Raw genomic sequence first — 25,732 nt, forward strand, 5'->3', positions numbered from 1 at the left:
GTTATGTAGTTATACATGTGAAGTCAAGTTATACATGGGAGGTCCAACAGAAAGCTTTCTGTTCATCCACCTCTTCTGACATGATGTGATTTTAGCATTAGAAATGTTTTTGTCACCATCATGCATGCTTGCACATTGTAAAAACACATATAATCAGTCACTCTAATTTTACTGAGGGATATTGACGAACAAGGTAAACCGCATAGAAGAAAACATATAGTTGGCTTATAGACAGTCCCTCAGACTCTGCCCTGCTGCCAGCGGTGAACAGAGCTCAGTATGTATGTAAGAAGCTACAGCAGCTAAATTTATTCAGCAATGCTATCTTTTTGTCAGCACTGGAACACTCTTAGAATAGCTCTTTTTTCTGCCCTGAACGTGTCTGGATCCCCAGAAGACCCACAGCTACCAAAATTGGCAGATAATATAGCATTTTGCTTTGTTTGATATCTCATTAAATAGTTTCTTGCAATTAACTTAGCATGGGGTTCGTAGCACACCATGTCGTTCTATATCATTTAAATAAATAATGCTTATTGAGATGATTACAGTCAAACACTATTATTATCAGCTGTCTAGAGGTACAGTGATAATGGCGTGCAGTGAACTGCTGCCATATGAAAGAAAAAAAACAAGAAAATAATTTGTTCCCTCATTACTGAAAAAAAGTGTTGCTTCTTTTGAATGACACTTTGTGTAGCCTAACCTAAAGAAAGAATCTAAAGCCTGTTTCACCAGCCTAGTTAGCTATTAGGTTTGTGACCTTCTGGAAATGGTGGTTGACAAAATATTGATCTTCAATTTGCTTTTAGTCCTGGGCAAACTGCTAACTGCAATTACACATATACACTTTTTCAATTATCCATGAGTGCAAAAGCACTTAACACACAGATAGATACCTACACACACACACACACACACACACACACACACACACACACACACACACACACATTTTATTGATTTTAAACAGGAAAGAGAAACCAAAGAAAGACGGCATTACACAGAGCTTACTGTGATACAAAAGGGGATGGGTAGAATCTGCAAGGACTAAAGACTTACCATTAAATTGGTATTGCACTTACACCCACATAAACGCACCAACCATGAAGGCTATTGTAGAAGGGCAGCACTTGTCATGGGCAGCAGCAAAACAGGCAAAGCCTACTCCAAAGAACTAATGGATTTTTCAGGCCAGGATCACTGTGGATCATCAGCAGTGAAGATGAAGGGTCAGCCAGTCAATGGAGGTGTTTAAGCTTAGGTCAGCCCCGGCCAACTACTCCACCACCAGTGATACAGCAGGGGCAATTAAGAGCTTCAGGGTAAGAGAGAATAACAGAGGATGGATGCCTTTATTTACATACAATTACACCAAAGCTATCATACACCCTTTAGCACTACAGAAGCATGTAAATGATTATAAGTGGGACTTGGGTAAATGTTTAATAGTGTCTCATTTCCATTAATGCTGCACACTTGGCCATATGGCTTAAGGCGTACAGAGTCAGACATCTTGCCTGCCCAGAGGAGCTTACTCTGGTGATTTGATTGGGCTTTTTGCTATCTTAACAAATGCTAAGCTTGTTTCAACGCTGTGCGTTACCAGAGCTGGATGATGGTCTTAATGTTATTTTTTCATCATTTTGATTTAGTAATCAAATAACACTTTATTTATCATAAAGACTGAGTAGTTACCAAAAACAATCACTAGAGCACCAAATATGTATTAATCCATGGCTGAAAATAGTCTAACAAAAACACTATTACCTCCCATTTAAGTAGCATTTGCTAAAAACTTTTAATTTATTTATTTATGTATTTATTATCGACCTGTTTTAAAGATTACATCTCTATATTAGTTTCTTAGAAACAAAACAGAGAGAGCAAAATTCTCAAAATAGATTATGATCATCTTCAGAGCATTTGGGGGTCATGTTCAGTATTTTGTTTAATATACTCACTCGGCACAGAAGAACTACCCAGAATGAGGAGGAGAAGGACAACACCTGATGTTTTGATTTGTTGCTATACTTTCAATGGTACCTTTCTAGCCTGGCCAAAGGAACATAACTATGGGAGCAACGTTTGAATAAAAGCACTACAAACATGATTATTGTGAACATGCCCTGAAGCAGAAGAATCTGTATTTACTTGCATGGCATTAAATAAACATGGTCAGCACAACACAGTCCTGCCCTGCTCTGGATTTAATTGAGAAAATAGTTTTGCAGCAGTAGTCTCCTTAACACCATGCAGGGGTTATGATTTTGGGTTCAGAGAGAAGTTAATGGAGCCGAACATCTGTTACACATTGTGGTGATCATCATTAAGAGACTGTGGGTGCCAGTGGCTCTGCAGTTTGTACGGCTGGAAGGACATTACCATATGCTGTGGCATTCTGATGGCGTTGCGCGACTGTGTAACTTCTGGGCCACTTTCCCACAGCATGGCATAGATTTGTAGATTTGCATACTGTGTATCAATGGAGGGTTTTATTTTACAAAGAATTTCTAAAATTCAAATCTTTTGCTGCACTCTGAGAAACAACATGACTTGACTGACACTATTTCCTTACCTTGAGTATGTCGGCTAGTGTCACAACATCCCTGAGTCTGCAATCAATCAATATGTTTGTCTGTGATAGATGCTTTTCAATATGACAAATATTTACTGCCTGGCTTTATATATTGCTCCTTGTGTCATATGTCCTGCACTCATGGTATCAGGACTTTCTGGTTGTCATAGGCAACTCTCAGCAGACTTTTGTATTTATGGGCTATAAGCTCACAGAGCCATTTATCACACACTCTTTCACTGGCTTCAGCAGAAATAACGGACAGTAACACCTGTCTATTAAAGTAAGACTAGAAACAGTTCCTGTAAAGGATGATTTCCATGTAGTGTTCACGCCCTTTTGTGTTTATGGGATGGACTTTGTGTTTCGTAGATTGGGCTCTTTTGTGAGCAGCTGGAATATTTAATAGCAGATTTCTGTGTGTCCGTGCATACATCTTATATGTTAATCAGTGAGCTGAATAAGAAGGCAGATGACTACAGCAAATCCAGTTATGGACATTATGCAACTGACGCATAAATGAAGACCATGTTTGAACTTTATCCCTGTGTTTAAATGAGCTCTCAATAGTGGCAAGATATGAATATGTGTGTGTTTTCCTTCATAAACTCCAGAGCCTCAGAGCCACAGTGATGGGTGGTCAAAATGTCAAGCTTATTCACTTTACTACTATTATTCTCTAGAATACTATTTAAAGCAATATTTTATTTTATTATCTACATATCACATTATTTAAATTTGACTTTCATTTGTGCAGAATCACTTAAAAAATAGAAACTGTGTATTTAGCAATGAGTTTGCATAGAAAGGTACTTTTTTGAACAAATAAAGCATGCGGATGGACAAAGGAGAAGGGACTTGTGCTGTAAAGGGGCTTTGGTTAAGCAGCCTCAAATTATCGTTATTTTGGTATTTTGGCCATCCTTCCCATTGGTAATAGTTAGATTGTACTCACTGAGTAAATTGCTACGATCTTGAAATGTGTCTGGGTTGCTAAAAAGGTCGCAAACATCCGTCACTGTTTACAGACCAAACTCTGGAGTCAACACTGACCTTCAGTATTTTGTGTATTTGTGGCCGCACACCCCCTGTACAGGGGCTATAGCTTCTTTTGGTTTCACCTCTACAGTGGTGAAGAGAATCTATCCAAACTGTTGGCTTGTTTGCAATTTATCAGATTTTCTGACAGCTCTTTCTTGGCACTTTGTTGAAGCACTGTTGCTGTGTTCCAAGATCTCACTTTGTGGGTACATTATCATGATCAATAGGGAGAGTGAAAGTACTGTGAAAGTAAGAACCAAATTGTAATAAACCAGAATTTAAATAAATCCTTTAATCCCTTTGCTGCCTGATAGTCAGGTTGGTTTCTTTTTCAGGACTACGTTTTCAGCTTGATTACATGTCAGATGCACTTTACTGAGGAAGAAACAGTCTCAATATATCTATAAAAAACTTTTTAAACCGCTCCTGCAACTTAATCCATTTCTAAATCCTTATCAGTGTTATTTTAAAGCCTTACATTTTGGCCAAAATATGAATACATCGCATTTGTTTTTTCTGGCCACATTTTTCATATCTTGGCCTTGGGAAGGTCGATTTTGAGTTAAAATAGCTGGAGTCCAGGTGAAGTCATAAGTCCTGAGTGCTAGACTTTTTGGGACTTTGTGATGTTGAGTTTAAAATTATCGGATTTGTGATTAAGCTGATCCCACACTTTTGGAAAGCAATAGCTGTGAAGGAGTTTAATTACCACTGCACACAGACAGTGGAAATAAAGCACCCTTCATTTCCATTATGTTCATGTATATTTAAAAAGTAAAACATTCCTCTGTGAATCCACATTTGATTGAAACATGGACTCTCTCTTTCCTGCTGCTGTCTAGGTGTGGCAGTGTGGAGGGAGTATGGAAGTCCTGCCATGTGCCAGAGTGGCTCACATCGAGCGCACCAAGAAGCCCTACAACAATGACATAGATTATTACGCTAAGCGCAATGCCCTGCGGGCCGCCGAGGTGTGGATGGATGAATACAAATCCCACGTCTACATGGCCTGGAACATTCCCATGAATGTGAGTTTTTTTCCGTCTGCGATCACTCCCTTCCTTTAAACCCTGAGCTCCCTTTGCTCCCTCTCTTCCCTTCGCACTTGCTCATTCAGACATGCAGCCCGCCTGGGTCTCCAGGGACACTAATCAATAGAAATTCAAAATTCAGATTTCATCCCATTTGACCTTCACACTGGCAGCAGAGCAAAGGCAGAGAGAGGAAGCAGTGGAGTCTCACTCCATACAGAGTGAATGAAATGAGCCTCGATGTCTAATCAGCTTATTTTCATACACATCAGTTTAGTTTAATTGCTTTCAAGGGTCTTTGCTGCAAAATAATAAACAGCTACTTTTATTAACAAAGAGTTTAATATTGAATCCTAATTGCCTCTCAGCCACACAGAATGAGATGATTGTCAGTAAAGGACATCAGTGTGAAGGCCTCTGAACGCTGCCCCGAAACAACACACTGCTGTTCATAACAAAACAATAAGCGGCGGTGTAGCAGCCACACACAGGTCTGGTATGCTGCTGATGCCTGCATGTCGTCTAGAAATTTGGCACAAACATCATTACATGAGAACTCACTAAGTGCAGGTAGGAAGTACCAGCTGGGGAAATGCTGTAAACGTTGTGTGAGTGCAGCATGGAGGACATGTTGAGGAGGAGGGGGTGGGGGGGCACATTTGACAAACTAGCCAATCAGGCCACATCCCTTCTGCAGTGTAATTACAAACGCAGTGGCATGGCACGTTATTACCCCAGCTGTCCTGTGGCGCAGAGTTATTTTGTGTACAGTACAAAGACCTAATGCTACGATTATTCCATCTACCCCCCTCCCTCTCTCCCTCTCTCTTACCCAACCTGCCCATACACACAATCACAGATTCTTGTTATTGTCTGAGGTACCCACTGAGAGCACAATTACTTTTGTGGGGGAAGGCTTTATGATTCACCATAGTGGCCAGCACCAAGTCCAAATACTAAAAAACATCTCACTGAAATTGAATGCATTTGTTAGTGTCAATTTACAAAAAAAGTGGACATTTTTATCTAGAATTCGTTATTAAGAAATGTTGACAATAAGTTCAGCAGCTGGCTGTAGACTCCTACAGAGAGGGAAACTGATGAGGAGGATTCGCCTGGAAACAGTGTCTGGTATTAAGACAACTGTGTGTGCGTGTGCGTGTGCGTGTGCGTGTGCGTGTGCGTGTGCGTGTGCGTGTGCATGCGCATGCCTTTATATCAATTTCTATGGAAATCCATTGTCCTTACAGGCTGTATGCATGTAGTGTATATTTTCTATGGCTATACAGAGTGTCTGTTTAATTGCATATTCATGCACATTTAAGCAGTGCACATACTGATATGGGCTTGTGTGTGTGTGTGTGTGTGTGTGTGTGTGTGTGTGTGTGTGTGTGTGTGTGTGTGTGTGTGTGTGTGTCAGGCCTCTGTGCAATGCAGTGCAGCTATTAGGCATTCCCCTAATCAATCTGGGAAGCCACATCCATAAGGCAGACAGGGCCGTGAGGGCTCATAATTAAGCAGCTGATTAGAATTTGCTCAGCACAGATCATGTCTAATGAAAAAACAATAAAGGTCCCACATGACAGGCGCATCTATCCATTGCTTAACTAAATGTTTGTTGTGTCCTCTCAGCACCTCAACACTCTTGCATCTTCCATTCCTCCAGCAGCTAGTATTCTCACTCGGTTCTTAAGTAAAGTGCCCGCTGGCTAAGATCTTTTTTTTCCTCTTTGTATTGTACCGTTCATTGATAGAACCCTGGGGTTGATTTCGGGGATGTCTCTGAGCGCTTGGCCTTAAGGAAAAGGCTGCAATGTCGGAGTTTTCGCTGGTACCTTGAGCACGTCTACCCAGAGATGCGGATCTACAACAACACCATCACATATGGCGAGGTGAGATACTTGCTAACAGGATTATTGGAAAAACACGGCATGTTAATTTTGCTATATCATCATCTGTAATTCTATTACAGAGCTGTGGTTTAAAGAGAATGCATATCCTGAGACAGCTAATTTGATTCTACAGATGATAAATACAGAAAATGAGTTGGTGAGAATGTTATTAATTTATGAGCTGTGCATCATCAGGATATTTTCCATGACTTCTGTTTCTTTTTGAGAAAGACATATATCAGCAGCTCATTGATATCTGTTGTAATTTGTACAAAAACCCTGGTGGTCAAACACAAACTAATATGTGTAGATAAACAGTTAAGCATCATTGCAGTGACAGGCTCATACCCTAGCTCCACTTTAAAGCAAATAAATATGAGTTCACTGTAGCCGGTCTCAGGTACAGGTATCTCATTGCTATAGCAATGCAGCATCACCACACAGGATTAGATGCAATTTCCTCAAAATGAGTTTTAATTAAACACGTATCAGTTTTCCATTCCAAGTTGATTGTTTTGGATTTGGCTGCGCACTCAGCACAGTGGGGGAAGAAAACAGGGTTATGACAGGTTAAAGAATTGAACACACTCCAGAGTCAGACACTGAAACGCGCCATTTTTTCGTCATATCGATTTCAACAATGGAAAACATTGACAAATCAATATGTTCTGCAAATGCAATGTCAGAATACATCAAAATTAACTTTTAGATTCATCAGAGCTATGTGAATTTGCTCTCCCCTGGTTTCCCCTGCCATCTGCTTTAGAGCTGGTACCCAGCTAATGGATTCCTCAGAGCGGCAGCCACTTAAGTGGCACTATTTTAGACCTGTCGACAAGCCTTGTGTTGCCGCAGCCGCCGCCGCAGAAGTGAATCTCATCTGTCACTGAGCATCAGCGCCGCGCTCGGCCATGCTGACCAGACTAGCCGAGTGGAACCTTCCCTGACAACAGCACATGATAGATATGTCACAACCTGGAAATGAAGCCATATGCATTCAAATCACACAGAACCCAAGCTCATGCTCAATGCACACTACCATCTGGAGGCCTGGGGGAGAGGGAGAGACAGAAGTGGGACTGGTCACTGCATGATAATATCTTGTCACGGCCAGGCTATCACTTTGAGATGATCTAAGACTGCTGTGTGAACAAGCCACAGTGGGTCTGATAGACAGGAGGTGGTGTAACATGCACACAGGAAGGAAATGATGAGTCAGTTTCAAGGGAAATAAACAATTGATCTGCTTTCAGATTCAATTGTGTGGCAAGTGTAACCACACAAGCTTTACCAGGAAGTACTTTTTGAGCAGTTCAATTTTTGAGCAACATTTTTTGTTATCTCCAACACCTTAATATATAATAGAGTTTGACTTACATAAGCTTCTTAATTTATACCTATATTTCCTACTTATAGTCAGAATGTTTCAAATTTGACCAATCGTGTAAAATATTTAATGTTTACCCATGTCATGGAATTGCTTTTTAACAAAAGAAAACCAATTGAGCGTATTTACCAAAATGCTGCTCTCTTTATAAAATGATGATGGAGGTGAGGATCTCATCTCTCATCAGCTTGAGGGGTGTCAGTTAGTTCAAAACCTGCCTCATCCCATGTTAGGGAGTGGCTAACCCACAAAATGTGTGCTAGAGTGGCCGGGTTGACTCAGTGGTTAGAGCAGGCGCACATATACTTTGAGGTTTATGCCTTGACGCAGAGGTCCAGGGTTCAAGTCTGACCTGTGATGATTTCCTGCATGTCTTCCCCCCCTTTCTCACCTAGCCGTCCTGTCAAACAAAGGCAGAAAATCCCAAAAAATAATCTTTAAAAAAAGAAAAAGTGTGCTGGGCAATGACTTCCTAGAGCAGTGTTTCTCAAACTTTTTTCAATATTGTACCCCCTTTGAATTGCTTTTAAAAATTCTATATAAAGAAAAACAGTTCAAAAAAAAAAGTCTATATAAAGAGGTACAATACAGCGCTGGCAGTGATAGATTCACTAAACAAAAACCTTTTTCAAACAAAAACATTTAAATGCTACATTTCATATGTTTAGAATCCATCACTTAATTCATTCGTTATTATAGTAAAATTAGTTTAGTAATTATGCATGACATATTTTTTAATTAGCATTTTTGCAAATATTTCACATACCCCCTGCAGTACTCCAAAGTAGCCTACCCCCATTTGAGATACACTGTCCTAGAGAATTCAGCTGCAGAGGTGCTGGTAGGCTGTAGCTTCATACAGTCTTGAAGTGATATGAGAGTGATCAGAACAGTGGAAGATTATTTATAGAAAACAGCTTTTAATCCTGATGCCAATACACCTGCCACCTACCGTACTCAAACCTTCTGTCTCATCTCTTCCTAAGTCCTGCCGTAGTCTTTTCTTTAAAAATTCAAACATTCATAAGGTACCTGTACCTTCTGTGTTGTCTTTCAGGTGAGGAACAGCAAAGCTAGCGGCTACTGCCTGGACCAGGGTGCTGAGGACGATGACAAAGCCATCCTCTACCCCTGCCACGGCATGTCCTCCCAGGTCAGACCGGACTCATCAACTGTTTGTGTGTCCATGTTCACTGCTGTGTTCATTAAGCAACCATGTTCATCAGGCAATCAGTCAATAATGCAATTAGTGAAGCTGTCAGTCACTCAGTCAGTCAGTCAGTTAGTCCATGTATTGTGTAGATTTTTACAAAAAGTGTTTAACTCATTCTTAGATTTATGAATCAACATATTCTGCATTTTAACACTTGATGACTCTCCTCAGGATGCTTGTGGTGTAATTACTCTCCTCTTTAAGACCCATAGACGTTTTATACATTTTTGTTCAAAAAGTGGTGGTAGCAACAGGCCTATAGAGAGAAATATGTTTGCCTGATTGCTTCTCATTTAACAGAACTATAGACTTCCCACACATCCCCACTTAAGCTTTTAAGTGAACAGCTAGGACACAACCAAGACACACTGAGGGCAGATTATGACATGATACCCCAAATCACCAAGTAGTTACAATAAATTGTAAATACAGTGAATTATAAATCTACATTAAAGGGGCTGTACTCAAAATACTGAAAGGAAACAGCTTGATAACCTCCACATGGCTCTCACAGACCGTTCCCTAATACGTGAAATACCTACATACAAAACAAAGAACAGAGAAACTGAGGTTACAACACACCCAGAGAGAGTGGGACTTCATTCTCTGCTCAGGACGCCATTACTCCACCATATCTTTACAGATAGCAAATATTTGTTTGCTGCTATATTAATGTTTTGAATATTAAGTACAGCCCCTTTAACCAAGAGGTCCCACCCTTTGTTTTAATAATCAACACAATTTTTTTTTGTCATCCCATCTTATCTTACAAGTTATTGTCATTTTAATTTTTTTCTTATTTTACTTTTATATGACTAGTAGGGGTGTAACGGTACGTGTATTCGTACTGGACCGTTTCGGTACAGGGCTTTCGGTAAGGTGCGCATGTGCACCGAATGCAATCTTTTGTGTGCGGAACATAGGTCAATTTTCGTATTTCCACACGAACATATTAAGTGGCGGAAGTCTCCGCGTTCAGCGCAAATCCCGCCCTGCAGCTGATTCTAAAGTTTTCATTGGTCATGTCAATATGTCAATCACTGTACAGATTGCCTACACCAAACACTGATCTCTAAACCTACCCGCCGTCACTGTAACCTAAACCAATGAAATCGACTGCAGGGCGGGATTTCCGCTGAAGTGGTTTGGGGAAAAAAATAATAATCACACACCGCGCGCTGTACAACACACGGTTACGCAGCACGCTTTAGCCCAGCCTCTCGCTAGCTAGTGTCATGGCCAATGCAGACAAGCCCATAGACAGTACGGACAAGCCGGAGCTTGAAGAGCCACCCATATCATTAAGGTCTCCTGTTTGGGAACACTTCGGTTTCCCAGTGAAATACGTCAACGAACAAAGACTAGTCGATAAGACGAAAGCAGTGTGCCGACGTTGCTCAGGAATGATCGGGTATGTTTCTGGCAACACTTCAAACTTGTTAACGCACTTGAAAAGAGTGTGAACATCACTACTACAAGGAAAAAAACAACCGTAATTCAAACGCAGCTCCCGTTGGCAGTATTTTATTTCTTATTCTTTTTTTTATTTTATATATATATTATTTATTATATTTTATTAAAAAGTGTTTAAAAAAGTGTAAACAAATTGTTAAAAAAAAGTTTATAGTAATAAACAACCTGCAGTTTAATATTTGCATTTCTTTCCCTTACTGTACCGAAAATGAACCGAACCGTGACTTTAAAACCGAGGTACGTACCGAACCGTGATTTTTGCGTACCGTTACACCCCTAATGACTAGTGCTCTTGATGCCTTATATTGCTGAGTTGACCCATTCTCTCATCCAATACATTCCATTTTACAGTTGACCCTGTGTTAACCACATATGACTTATGACTAAAAACTGAAAACTGATCCATATCACTGTTGACATTCTTAAAGACCTAGATCATTTCATGTTATAAAGCTGAATGCTCCTACTGCAGCCCAGGGGATGGTTCTTCATTCATCAAATGATTAATATATATATATATATATATATATATATATATATATATATATATATATATATATATATAGTAATCTATGTGCAGCAGCCACATTAAATCATATAACATCTGTCTTTTTTCCATTCAAAGGGGAACATGACACGGCTGCCTCTTGCCTCCTGTCTTGTTTGATTAGCACTTAAAGCTACTGCAGAACCGATAAAGATTCCAAACAGATTTAGGGTATTATAGTTAGAGAATGAATGAAATGAGACTGGAAGCACTTCACGTCAACATGCTCAGATACAGCAGTGTTGACATATACTCTATATCAGCATTTAAAGTTGAATATGTGTTTAAATATACAGTGTTGGGCACTGAGGATCACATAAACAGGTATAGGACATATTGCAAAAAATGTATTACAAATATTACTTGGGAATAATAAGTCAAGTAAGCCATGCCATTTCTCTCAATCATAACCAATGAGGTCTCGAGTTGGAGCGAACACACAGATTGTGTCAGTACAGACTAACCAAATAAATTGGTATAACTGGCAAAGGAAGTTCTTTTGTGGACTCTGTCTTCATGCCCTTTTTTATTCTTTAATCTATCCTTATTTGTCGTGCTGCAACACAATGTGGGCGAGAACAATTTTCACATATTTACATAAAATGATGCTACTCCAAAAACACTTAGCTATAATTGCAACCCACTTAAACTCTCGCACCTCATTGTCATCCCCCCCCCCGCGCAATTCGTCTTCTTACAATTCATGATGTTTATGTTTTTAAATATGTACTTTTATACACAAGATGCAATTTAAAGAAGGAAATCTTCCACATAATTTCAAACCAAATTCACAAATGTATTCGTATTCAACCAGTCATGTAATCTTCATCTCCCCAACATCTCACAAGCAGAAGTTCATTTTAAATCCCATACAGGGGTCCTAACTTATGCAACTCATTTTCTCATTCAGTCAGAATTACATCTTCCTTAAAGTCTTGCAAAGCATATTTTCAAAACAATTCCATTTCTGTTTTAAAGATGTTTTTTATGACACAAGATATGTTTTGACTGTGTTTCATAATATTTAGGTAGAAGTAATCAATAAGCATATTTATGTGTTTATTTTCATCTCTCTGCATCTCATTTTCATTGTCTGTATGTCATTTGTTTCATTTTCACCTGTGCAAAACATTTTGAATTATTTGAAGACCTGAAGACAAAAAAACTTTATAATTTCATTAAAATAACTTTCATAACAGCTGACAGGAAGACCAATGTATGTTGTCCTTTTGATAAAACAAAATTGGAGAAACACATGGAACTAGTTACGGACATATTTCTTTAAAACGGAGAGAAAGTCCAAATTACACAGTATATACTTTACAGTATATCTTACTGGACATCTGTATTGATGTCAAAGAATAGTAAAATAATCACATGATAAGGCTCTTGGGAGTTTGGTATTACAATAAAACAAATCTTCACACTGCTTCACACTAGTTCAAATGTGTTTAAATGTTTTCACTGGCTTAGTGATGTCAGTAGGTTGTGTATCCTGGATTTGGGAAAAGTTGCAACAGACAGTGTTGTGACTGTACTACCATACAAAGTACAATTGCGCATCACCAACAGCTCTATCTGAGCTGCTCAGTAAACACAGGAAAACTGGGCCACTCCCAAGTGAGATTGCATGTAGTTAGGTGAATATGCAGGCAGATGCTGTAGGAAAAAAAGAATGTGTGCTCAGCATAACCTTTACTTAAATAGATACCAGGACAAATGGCACTGGGTGGGTGGGAGGTTGTTGTCCTGTTTTTGTGCTGTGAAACAAAGCGCTATTCCTGCACATCATGCAAATGCTATTCATGCATAATCTTTCGTCCATTTGCTAGCTTTCCTGACTGCTTCTATTGAGTCACACGTTCATTATCTGTCACGGAAGGGAGTATTATAATAAGGAGGCCAGCAGCAGCATCTCCTCTTCTCCTGTACAGAGAGCTCAGTGGGGTCCAGTAATGTAAAGCCTCACTGACTCTTTTAAGCGTAAACCTCAGGAGAAATAAACAAATGAAGATGAATTTTGTGTCTTTGTATCATTACATTACAGTGACGACCAACATTACTGTAAGCGGGGCCAAATTCGATTTGGTGGGACGCTGTGCTTTTGCATTCCTTTTTTTTAACCATTGCTCCATTTACTTATGACTAAATATAATTGGCCAGAATAGTTCTTCATTGTGCTTCTGAGAAATGAGTCTCTCTCTGCTGGCTCTCCCAGTGGAAATTTCCATCATGGATAATGCCTCACCTTTGTCCAATAATGTAATGCATTGAAAGAATGGTGGAATAGCTACAAAGCCTGCATCAGTGCGCTCACACGCTCACACACACACACACACACACACACACACACACACACACACACACACACACACAGCAGTCTGTTAAAGTAAATAATGCATCTTTTTCCATAGATTTTCTGTTAATGAGATTTGAGTGGGGATCTTGACTTGTGTTAACTATTAATATTCAAGGTGACTACTCTTATTATATATTATTATATTAAATACACTCTCAGCCAGTTACATCACTGGTCTCATAGCTCTGTAACAACTGTGCCAGCTGTATGATGTGAACCCACAGCACCACATATCTGCAACCAGAGGCAGACAATAGAAATAAAAGCTGTAAAAGAATGTTTGGTCAATCCAAAGCCATTTCAGCTTCACTTCAACTGCATCACACATCGCTAACGAACACAGCACATCATAATTGATTTGCCAGAAGCGTTTGCATTATAAAGCATTTTAACAATAAATCAGAAACAGCAATATTAATAAAGCAATATTATAAGAGTTTAAAAGGAGGCTGTGACAGGATTTACGAGCCCCGTTAATCCGTGTTTCCCGCATAAACAGGCAGAATAGCGACAAGTCTAATGTGTTGAGAGGTGATTTTCAAACACTGCTGATTGCAATTTCAGCTGAAAGCCTAAGGAGATTCATTGTTTTAGTGTTTTAGTGAACACATACTGTGTGTGTGTGTATATATATATATATATATATATATATATATATATATATATAAAACACCAAATAAGAATGAAACAGTAATACATTGTACCGTTCGAGAGAAACAGTAAACACGTAAAAGAGCAAAGATCCCAACATGTCCAGGTAAGATGTCTGAGGTTACATACACAGCTATAAAGAAACGCAGAAAAAAAAACCTACCTTTACTACAGTAAACTTACTGTTTTTCAGAAAATAATGGAGGTTGGAAGCAATGGAAACACCACATTGATTTGTGTTTATAGATGATGCAGGTGCATGGCAAGAGAGGACATTCAATGTGATGAAAACTTGTGGCCTGATGCTGGAGAGAGGCAGGATTAGTCACACTATTCTTTGTTACTCTTACATACCTTTAGTTTGTAACTTTTTTCCCAGTAAATTACTACAGACAAAATAAAAATATATATCTATTGAAGCAAAAAAACTGGTATGCTATAAAATAAAACATTTCATGTGAAAGGATTTCTTTAAAGAAAATAGTGATTAGTGTGAAGTCACTTAAATTATTCAAACTGTAAAGATGAAAGGTTTCTAATTTCTGTATTGGTGTTTGATGCTAGTGTTTTTACTCAGTGTGTTCTCAGTGACAGTGTATGTGTTATCTAGATGAGGATTATTCTGAGTGTTTGGCTGCACTGAGCCTGTTTTAAGTGTGTGTGAAGAGTTGTGTTGCTGTGAATGAGTTTAGCAGGTGATGTGAACTGTTTAGCTCAGGTGACTGTTGGTAATGCAGACTGTGGTTAGAGTTTTGCACATGTGGCTTTGGTTGTGACCACTGTCGTTTAGCAATTTAAAAAAAAAATCTCGTCCACACAAGCAAGGTTTTAAAAAACCTCCGTCCACATGAAAACGTAAAAACACGCTATCAAGTGCTGTCAAGAGCACGCCAAACCAACAGGTGGCGATATAACCCTAACCGTTAAGCCATACCCCGTAGAGGTCCGACCGGGTCTCGTCCGTCTCGCCCGATGGCAGCGAGTTCTGTGTCATGGGAGTGTAGTCATAAGCAGTGACTTGCGGAGTATTGCATTCTGATGCCTCTGTTCCGCAATATAATGGGAGAACTGTGTGCATGTATCTGTATGTATGTAACAAGCCCTGTTAGCACAGTTATTAGCAGCAATATCTTAGCTACGTCTGCCATTGCAGAGATTCGTCTCATGTAAACAAAGGTGATAGCGGCGCACAATCTGATGTCAAACAAAGGAGACAACAGTGCACACTCCGACGTCACAAGCCAAAATCACTGTTTTCACCGGCTACACGACACCAATGCAACCGGAGTTTCTAAAACTCTTCACCCTGGCAGGAGGTTTCAAAAAGGTTCGTTATCAGTGACCTGATACTGCGTTCGCGTGTGGACGAACGGCCTAACCGTGTAGAAAAAGATGTGGTTTTGAAAATACCTGTGTTCGTGTGGACAGGGCCTTATTTAAAGGACGATGCACACTGCTTTACTCACTAACTGTGACTTTTTACATTTTAATCATTATTCCATTATAGCTGTGCTGTTGCATAAAGTTTTTAGTTTGCTGTTCACCAAAAAGTGTGCCTATTCTCAATATACGCAATATGCAAGACCCAATTTTCACCAAAATTTTAACAACAACTTGTTGCGCTGTTTGCTGCTGCAACGAAAATAGGGCCCTCAGACTGAAAAGGAATGGTTTGCTCCCACAAGGAATCCCAGCTATGTGTAGTGCACTTGGGTGTGCATGGTGCTGATGGACACCCTGTGCACCGCTTATGCTGTGAGGCCTCTTAAGTCTCCCCTTTAGAGGTTTGTGCAGAGGTTGGGAGCTAACTCAGATTCCCATGGTAGACCATGGCCTCATATGGAGAGGACATGTGCTAGGTCCAGGGTTGAGGCCCCAAGCCAAGCCCTTCTTAAGATGTTTGTTATAATCTGTAGCAAATACTTATTCATAACTTCCTGGTGGAGCAAGGTACAAGAAAGATAGAAATGTGGAGATTACAACCCAATACAATGTACAAACACTCACATTGTGTATTGACATTGTCACAGCGTTGCACCATTAATGTTATAATTAAGAAACTGATTAGCTTGACCTCCAGGAAGTGGCTGCAGAACTTTTAGGATTGCAGGAAGGCAATGGAGCATCTAATGTTGCTGCATGAGGCACAGGTTAATTGGCTTGGCAGAATCATTTCCTTGTGTTAATTATTTGTTATGGTCCCATTTTAAATGTATTAGCGTATAAAAGGCTGCCAGACTGAGCTGTAAACAGGTATTAGTGGGGATTATATGGGTTTTTCCTTGCGCCCAGTCATAGTTTACACCATGATAAATCTGCTTAGAGCGTTATAACCTCGAAAGACCCAAGACAGCAATTCAAAATTTCATGAAGAATTCTCAATCAAACTGCCTGTAATAATGACCTTTAGGCTGCCACCTGGAGAAAAATAAGCTCACAGCGTTTGGTCTCGCATTAGACTGAGTTTGAAATATGTTTATGTAATTGTCTGACACACCTTAATCCAAATAATTATTCTTATCAGCATCCTTATAAACAACCCAACCAGCTCCAGTGAGCTTTGAGTGACACACAAAGTGGTGCTTCATTGTTTTCCTATTTGTTCCAAGTGGCTCTTTAGGGCAGAACATTGGATTAAATACCACCTGCAGTCTCTCTTCTCACAAGGAGCAACACCCACACAGGCCACTTACTGCAGCTCTAGTTTATCTATCCATGCTCCAAAAAACATCCACTCAGAAAAAGATTTATCAGTTTGGAGAGATTTTGCATGCTGAAATTGACTGACAAAAGTACTTGAACAGGATGTGACCACAATAAGGTCTGCGTTTGCAATGGGGTCAAAAATGTGCTTATATTTAATCTAATTTTTTAGTCAAACCCTTTTTTGTTCTTAAAGGGTTGGTTCTGATCTTTTGAAGTGGGGTTTTATGAGTTACATATCAATAGTCTGTGTATTACCTATAGTAGATGGCGGACGTTTGGAGAAGCAGACAGGAGTCCTAACAAGGATGCTAAGAAATGTACTGCTGTGGACGGGGGCAGCATGGGCTGCAGCAAGAAGGACCATCTAAAAAAAAAATCTATATCTGTTTAAGTGTGCGTAAGAGTTAATGCCTGACGAGTTGTCCATTATCAGGAACTAATGGATGACGGTGATGCCAGAATTACCATTAATTATATGATTAGGGACACCTCAAAGGGCATTAATCTACTTATACCATGGTCACTTGCCAAATACAATTTTCTTAATACCATTCATTTATATTTTAATGCATTTTAAAATCAAAATCTAAAGTTTTTTCAAACAATAACTCTGTTTCCCTGGTAAAACCTGAGGGTTTGTGTCTCTTTTGGCTCAGTTGGTAGAGCAGGCGCACATATACTGAGAGGTTTATGCCTCGACGCAGAGGTCCAGGGTTCGAATCCGACCTGTGACGATTTCCTGCATGTCTTCCCCCTCTCTCTCTCTCTCCTTTCCCACCTAGCTGTCCTGTCAAAAATTAAAGGCGGAAAAGCCCCCAAAAACTGAGGGTTTGACTAAAACCTGGAACAATCATTCCCATCCCATAAGCTTTTTATGCAATGCAAATGTGGTTCACTGCTCCAGTAAATAGGACAGACCTTAGATCCAACTCGCCACGCCTCGCAACGGGAGATGTTTTTAGTCCACTCAACTCATAGAACCCTTTGGCTCAGAGAGCTACGAGCCAGAAAGCTAACGTTATGCTAGCAAGATTCAAAGTCAATAACATAGTGTAAATATAATTAAATTAAATTAAAATATAATTTGATAGTATGTTTACCAACAAGCCAAGTTACTGTAGCTATCCAGCCATGGTATTGTTCCCAAATCAATAAAGACTTTCACAAACAAATGATAGGCCGTGTGTACTGTCGGCCACAGCCTGAAGTCAACAGTGAATGGGATGAGAGTTGATCGCTGTGAAACAAAGTACCACAAGATCAGAGGGGTAGTGTAACTTACTTCCTGCAGCTTGTGTGTTAGCGCCATCCTGTGGTGTTCAGAGGACGAGGCCCTGAAGGCTCACACTCAGTGTTGGAAATAACATTTTCACATTTTCTTTTTCATTTAATGTACAGTAGCGCATTCATTTAGAACGGTAAACAGTCAGTTTCACCAGAACTTCTTATGAGGTGTCCTATATCACTTTGTAATGGACACCCTGCAGCCATTCAGAATTGATTACAAACCCAGACCTTGATATGAATTCAGTATATTGGTAACGCTTTACCTTGCTGTCAAACAGTGCCTTTAAGACGAGGAACTGAAACCATTATATTGTTTTCTTCAATGCCTCCCGACTCCTTTCACAAAAAGTAATTTGACCTCGTAGAACACAGGAGTTGCTGGTCTACCGCTGCCTCGATCGGTTCGTTTGTTACTTTTGTTAGTTCCTAACCCTTTTAAAACACCAGAGTCACATAATAACACAAACCAACTACCTACTACTACTACTACTAATACTACTACTACTACTACTACTACTAATCCGATAGAGGCAGCAGCAGACCAGAAACTTCCGTTTTCTTCAAGGTAAAATAAATGTTTTTGTCAAACGAGTCTGGTGGCTTTAAAGACAGCGTAGGTGTATACAACAGCTTCTGTTCCCTGTCGGAGAGGGCTGTCTGACGGCAAGGTAAAGCAGTGAAATATTCTAAATATAAAGCACACTCAATAAGAAGACTACCTCATACAACCCCACTTCAAAAGATCCAAACTATCCTTTTAAAGATGTTTTCGGAAAAAAAAAAAAAATTGTGACAGAAATGTATATAGCATGTTTTTGCATCAATAAAGCATTGGAAGACACATTGTTCTTAAGTCAGCTTTTCAGCAGTCTGAATTCAGAGGCACTGTGTTACATTGATTCTTCCAGGACTGTGGGTAACATAGCATAGCTCCCTTCCCTGTGCTTTAGTAAAAGCCAGTGTGTTTGTGATTCAGTCACGTATGTGTGTTCCCCTTAAAGCAGGGCTGCTGTCGCACTGAAGACCTCCCTATCTTTGGCATCTCATTTTTCAGAGAGGATCACTCCCATAAATAATAAATGCTATCTCTACTGTATCCTTACGTAATAGATACATATCATCACAGAGCCTTTCATGTGAAGGATTAATCAGTCAGGGATCAAGTTTTGGTTTGGGGAAATAATGTGGCATTAATAGCTGTACACTGTGGTTTCTGTGCAGTGCTGTACACTGAAATATTCTACAAAACCACATGTTATAAAGAAACAGTCTAGCATTTTCTAATCTAGGAAGTTTACCAGTCTAAAGATAAAATGTTAAAGCAAAATACAATAACTACGTTTTTGGTTAAAAAGACCTGATTCTGACTTTTTGACATCTTTTACCATATAAAAAAGCTAACACTACATTTACTTAGTCTATTAATATTTCCCCACCTGTAATGGAAAGAATATAAATCATTTAAATGAAATTCCATCTTAATTTATTTTGTTATTCCACACTAAATGAGGTAGTAGCTAAATCCTGTCACAATGGAAAACACAAACATCAGCTAAACCTGCTAAGGATGACTAGCTTAGCAGATCTCAGCTGCTGCTATCTTAGCTTTGGATGCTAGTGGAACTCATGTGATATTCTGCAGTTGAGCTGTCTTTAACTAACATGTAAATGTTATACATATAAATAGAAAGTAAGGCTACATGGATTTCAATAAAAATACTTATAGTAGACACTATACGGACAGACACCTAGCAAAACAGAGATACATTTAATTCCTAAAATATGGGCTGTAAATAATCTAAATAAAGTTTATTTTCTTGAACAAACTGTTGAAATGGCCAAGGAAGCTGAAAGACCAGTTTGAACTGCCATTTTACATTCTGCCAGGATTATCCAAAGGCAGAGTGCAGTATCAACATTTTCTATAGGTTCTATGCCAACTATCCTTTGTGTAAAATAAGCTACTTAAAAAGGCAGAAAATGAAAGAATAATAACTTTTCTATCCGTCGTGCAGACCAACCAGTCTGACAACTTTAAACCCTGCTGCTGCTGACTGAGGCGCTCTCCAAAAAAGTCAAGTGTCTGTTTTTTGAAGCTGTGATTGCTGCTACAGTGTAACACATTGTTTTTCTCCAATCACATATGGTTTTCTCTGTGTTGCAGCTTGCCCGCTATGCTAACGAGGGGCTTCTCCAGCTAGGACCCCTGGGGTCGACCACCTTCCTGCCTGACACAAAATGCCTTGTTGATGATGGCAGAGGACGCACTCCTAGACTTAAAAAATGTGACGCTGTTTCAAGGAAGTCCCAGAGGCTTTGGGACTTTACACAGGTAAAAAGAAAACATGTTTTGACACGGATCTTCGCCAGTGTATCATTTTAGACAATGCAATGAAGGGTAAAACAAGACATATGCTAGTGAATACCTAATAACTGAAACCATGAGAACACTCATTAGAATATTGGAGTTATTCTATTAATACGTTCTTTGTACAGATTTGGTCATATTTTCACGTTTTCTTTCTTGCAGAATGGCCCAATCATCAGCAGGGACACCGGTCGATGCTTGGAGGTAGAAATGTCCAAAGATGCTAACTTTGGCCTTCGCCTGGTGGTCCAGAGATGCTCTGGTCAGAAATGGATGATACGAAACTGGATTAAGCATCCAAGGCATTAAAGCTAGAGAAAAACATCTCTGAGACAGTTTGGGCAGTGTTTCAAGTCCCAGTTGGATCTCAAACTGTGAACAGTTCAGAAAGGAGCAGAAACTGGTGGTGCTAGTGTGTGCTATTTCACACTACAGACTGCACAGCACACTTAGCTTCCCTCAGGCCACAGAGCTTTCCAACACCGAGTATTAAAGAAGAATCTGATCAATTCATGTGTTCCACTGAGCTACACGTTCACAGAGACCTTATGGCAGTCAGAAATGGCCCACATTTCTGACATTCAGCTACATGTATAGAACAGCGTAACAAGACATCTGAGTGTAGCCCCTGAAGTTGGTTCAAGATCCTAGTCATTTTTTTGTTTCTACTGTAAAACTATCAGATTTGTGGAGATGAGAAAGAGTGTGTGAGTATTTAGTTTTTTTTTTTTTTTTTTGAGTGCATCTGAGCAAATCAAAATATATGATTGGGTCAGTTGCCACATCAAAGTGATTATTTTGGGCTGTGATTTGGAAAATTGCTTTGGACATATTGTGCTGCACTGGCAAGACATGTAATAGGCTTCAAAGGGCCTGCCCATCATCTGACCGGGAGGCATTTCACCTGCTACTGTGCTACTCACACAGACTCCAGTTCTTTCTTTCTTTGGACTGTATTGCTCTCTGAGGACAGGAGCAATCATGTGCCTTTTTTCTCATTTTTCTGTCTAATCTGACCAGGGGAATGTCAGTCCCAAAAGCATGTACAAAATTATTTGGAAATTATTAATATATAAAACAATGTATAAAACAGTCTAATGATAGTAATATATTGTAAAAAGTGAAACATTGATATCCGTCCTCTGATAACAGTTAGGATAATAAAATCATTTTTATGATGAGCAACCTCTCCGCCTTTCTCTTTCCAAGCATTTGTATAACTTCTGTTGTCAATTCAAAGAGTCAGTGTCAACTTTGGCTCCCTGACTGAACTTGGCTGGCTGCGTGTTACATAAAAACTAGGCATTTTCTTTTGTTCTATTTTAATTGCTCAATTGCTTTTGTTGTGCATGCAGTCACAGCCACCTTGTACCTCCATCAGGTTTCTGGCCCTGTGTACCGTAATTGTTCCAACACGCCCAAAGATTATCAGGTCTTCAGAAAGCTATGAAAGCTTTCCAATTATTCAACTCCAAAAGAATCTTCTGTACTTGCTTAATTTTTATATTATGTCCAGCCAAAATGTGGCAGTTTAGAAAGAATGTTTTGAAAGTGTCTTCTGACATGCTTTTAACTTAAATATCAAAATGCCCATAATCTTTTTTTAGTTATAGTATGTAATTCACCACTTTTGACATACATTATAATACATAGACATACACAAACTATTGGTAGGTTCTGGTCTTCCTCCCCTGAACAGCGACTGTCCTATTATTGCTGGGCACACAGTTTAGTTAAGGGTTAAAGGTCCAATGTGTAGGAATTTCTCCCATCTAGCGTTGAGATCATATATCGCAATCAACTCTCTCGCACCACGCAGTTCAAAGTACGTATTACAGCTACGGTAGCCTTCACGCTTCAAAAAGCCGGTCTCTTGGTCTTTTCAATCTCCTTTTTCTTTTTCTGGGCGAAGAAGAAGAAGACTCCTGTTCCTGAAATTTGGATTTTGAATACGCGTGGTCCTCCATGTTTCCTTCTTCAAACTTGCCGGGGCCGGGAAACTACGAAACCCATTAGCAGCATTAGCAGCACCTGTGAGTTTATCATGTGACAGAGAAAACGTGAAAGGCGGAGCAGTATGTCGTGTATGTCCCGTACCGGCTATTTCAAGATGGAGCATGAATATGGAGCGTCTACCCCAGTTCATGCAAACGCAAATGTAAAATTTCAAGCCAAAAGGAATACTTGGAATTGATGGTGGAGGTAAATATTCATGAAAAAGGACAAGTTTGTGAACAGGCAACACAGATTTGATAATGAACAACTAAACACGTTACACACTGGACCTTTAATGCCTGACGAGGTGTCCATTATTTCCTGATAATGGACACCTCGAAAGGGAAGCCAGAGCCTCTGCCAGAGTGATTTATTACCTGAAGGGACACCTCAAAGGGCATCAACCCACTTATACCATGATTACTTGCCAAAGAACATTTTTTAAGATAATTAATTTATATTTTCATGCGTTTTGCAATCAAAGAATTACGTTTTTTCACACAAAAACTATTTTCCTGGTAATACCTGAGGGTTTGACTAATACCTGGAACAATCAATCCCATCCCATAAGGTTCTCATGCAATGGAAATGTTCACTGCTACAGATGGACCTAGATTTGCCAGTTGGCAAGTGAAGCTTTCGTTCCCCAATAAGTGAATGTTTTAACAGTAATGCTGTTTTTTGTTTTACAGGGGGCTCTGTGCATTTTCCAACAGCATGCAGCTTTTTTGGAGTAAGAACAAGGCATGAAAACTTGTCTCTTACTTTCCCTTTGACACAGACATCATATACAGCAGCATGTAAGATAGAAAAGTGCTGTCTCTCCTGAAAGCACTGAACACATTTGTTACGTTCACAAGAGGCTGACGCGTGTGTCCAATCTATTTCTCCACTCTCCTCAAGCCAAGATATACTGAGCATTTTAGGACGGAAAGGAAAGTGAAAAGTCCTTTTTACTGGGGTTAGCCATGCTATCCAACCCACATGTTCCAAAGGCCTATTTTAATTTGGTTTCCAGCTGGTTTACCCTGAGAGATTGCCTGCACTTGCCACCATGTCATGCTTCTTGATCGCTAATAATTTCATATAAGCGATGCATCATCTGTGTGTCCTCTAAACGGAGACAGCTTCAGCCCCTGCAAGGTAATATCTTTTTCTGGTCTCAGACAAGGTTTACAAACACACTGCCAGTGCAATGTCTCACGGCCCCCATGTCAGGAAATAGCTTGAACCGTTAAAATTACTATTCTAGCAAAATGGGTTTTCCCGGACCTAACACCTGCAGAATAATGTTCCACACCTGATAGAATGGATGGATTCAGTGGGTTACAGCTCTGTGCCCTTCGATTTACAGCGGGCTCCGAGGAAGTGTGGTGCAGATGGCAGACAGCAGAGACTGAGAGCCACAGCACTGTATGTGGCTTAGCTGTATTTACATAAAGCGGTTTGTGTGCATGTGTGTGTATGACCAAAGATGCAGACTGATCTCAAGAATGTATGACAAGCCAATTCGTATGCCATTTTGGCGTGTTATCATTACATTACATTACTTTTTTTTTTTTTTATCAAGACACATAATTGCTTTTTAGCGTGTTTATCAATGCTGTTTGGCCATTGACAATTTACGCCGTAGCGAGTAGTATGAAAGCCCGAAAATCTGCATAGGGAGGTTGGTCGGGGTGGAGGATGGATCAAACAACACAGGACTTTTACCCAGGAGACCAGGGATCGTGTCCCACGTGTCACATTTCCTAAATCCAACCGTCGCTTTCTTCTTTTCCTAAACCGAACCGTGCCGTTGTTGTCCCGCGTCCCGTTATTGTTTTCCTAAACCCAAGCCGTCTGCTGCATACGGCGTAGACATACACGTGGATAGCTCAAAATGCGTACAGATAACACGCAAGTGGCGTGTATGTTTACGTGAAGTCATGATGTCACGTTGAAAGATGACAAATGAGACAAATGTCCTGAGATGATTATTTGAATTTATGGTTGAAATTACTGTCGGAGGGTAGTGGTACTGCTGCACCTACAATCAAACCTTTATGTATCAAACACTCACCCTCATGTTGAATGTTTACAGAGCCTAGAGGCTGTCATCATCTTGGATACACAACAGTCACAACGATTCTTTGAATCCATGCCTCACAGAACGTGTGAAGAAGCAAAGTGTAACTGACAGTTTCATACTCAAAGAATACATTGAGGGTGGATAGATTAGAAGTTAGGGTTATGAATTAAAATGAGGAATTAAGGCTTGTGTGTGTAACCAACAGAAGTCACAATTGCATGTGCACAAAGTGTGTGTGTGTGTGTGTGTGTGTGTGTGTGTGTGTGTGTGTGTGTGTGTGTGTGTGTGTGTGTGTGTTATTGTGTGTACAGTATACAGTTGCATGCTTGAGCATCAGACAATAGCCACTGAGTGCGGCACAGCAGGTGGAAGAAAAAGGTTAGTCTGCATTAAAGATTTAATTTTCCCTTAGACTGGATGACAGAGTGACAGTGAGTGATGGGGCGGTGGAGGGTGAGGTGTGTGTGTGTGTGTGTGTGTGTGTGTGTGTGAGAGAGAGAGAAAGACAGGGAGCTGGAGGCGGGCTGGTGTTGGGGGGGTGAGATGGACAAGGACAAGGACACCACATCTGTCTCATGAGCAGGGGGCCCTCGCTGGGCTGGAGCCAAGAGGGAGAGGTGACTTCATTATTCAGACAGCTGCGGGCTGGGGGTGGAGGGGCAGGGTGGGGAGGGGGGGACTGGGTTTGATGGGTTTGCTTTCATCTGCGTCTGATAGAAGTGTTGAAAAATGCAGCACTTCCATTGTGAGACCAAACCAATGCTAATTCCCTGGACCGCCAGGAATGGATACTGTTTGCACATATATTCATAATTATGAGAGAGCCAAGAGAGCAATTGGAGGTTTATTTATCTGCAGAGAAACTGCTGTGTTTGGAAAGCACAGAGACCTGGACAGATAGTCAGCTCAATAAGTGGAAAAAAAAGTGCAAACGTTTAATTGAGCAAAGTTTAAGGGGCAAACACGCAAACCTTTAATTGTAGCTGCAGCATGGTGGCCCGATGGTTAGCACTGTGGCCTCACAGCAAGAAGGTTCTGGGTTTGAATCCAGGTCGTTCCGGGCCTTTCTGTGTGGAGTTTGTATGTTCTCCCCATGTTTGCGTGGGTTTCCTCCGGGTGCTCCTGTTTCCCCC

General features: G+C 40.1%; 1 protein-coding gene across 1 annotated transcript in view; it reads left to right on the forward strand.

The window, feature by feature from the left end:
* galnt9 (polypeptide N-acetylgalactosaminyltransferase 9) overlaps positions 1–20,849 on the forward strand; it is a 115,910-nt gene extending 95,061 nt beyond the window's left edge. Inside the window, exons 7-11 of the mRNA XM_031300525.2 lie at positions 4,462–4,647; positions 6,405–6,542; positions 8,987–9,082; positions 20,330–20,497; positions 20,696–20,849. Coding sequence (XP_031156385.1) covers positions 4,462–4,647; positions 6,405–6,542; positions 8,987–9,082; positions 20,330–20,497; positions 20,696–20,842 — 735 coding nt within the window. The 3' untranslated portion in view covers positions 20,843–20,849. The remainder of the gene's footprint in view (positions 1–4,461; positions 4,648–6,404; positions 6,543–8,986; positions 9,083–20,329; positions 20,498–20,695) is intronic.
* The last annotated feature ends 4,883 nt before the right edge of the window (positions 20,850–25,732 follow it).

Source organism: Sander lucioperca, chromosome 2 (assembly GCF_008315115.2).
Source record: "Sander lucioperca isolate FBNREF2018 chromosome 2, SLUC_FBN_1.2, whole genome shotgun sequence".
NCBI lineage: Eukaryota > Metazoa > Chordata > Actinopteri > Perciformes > Percidae > Sander > Sander lucioperca.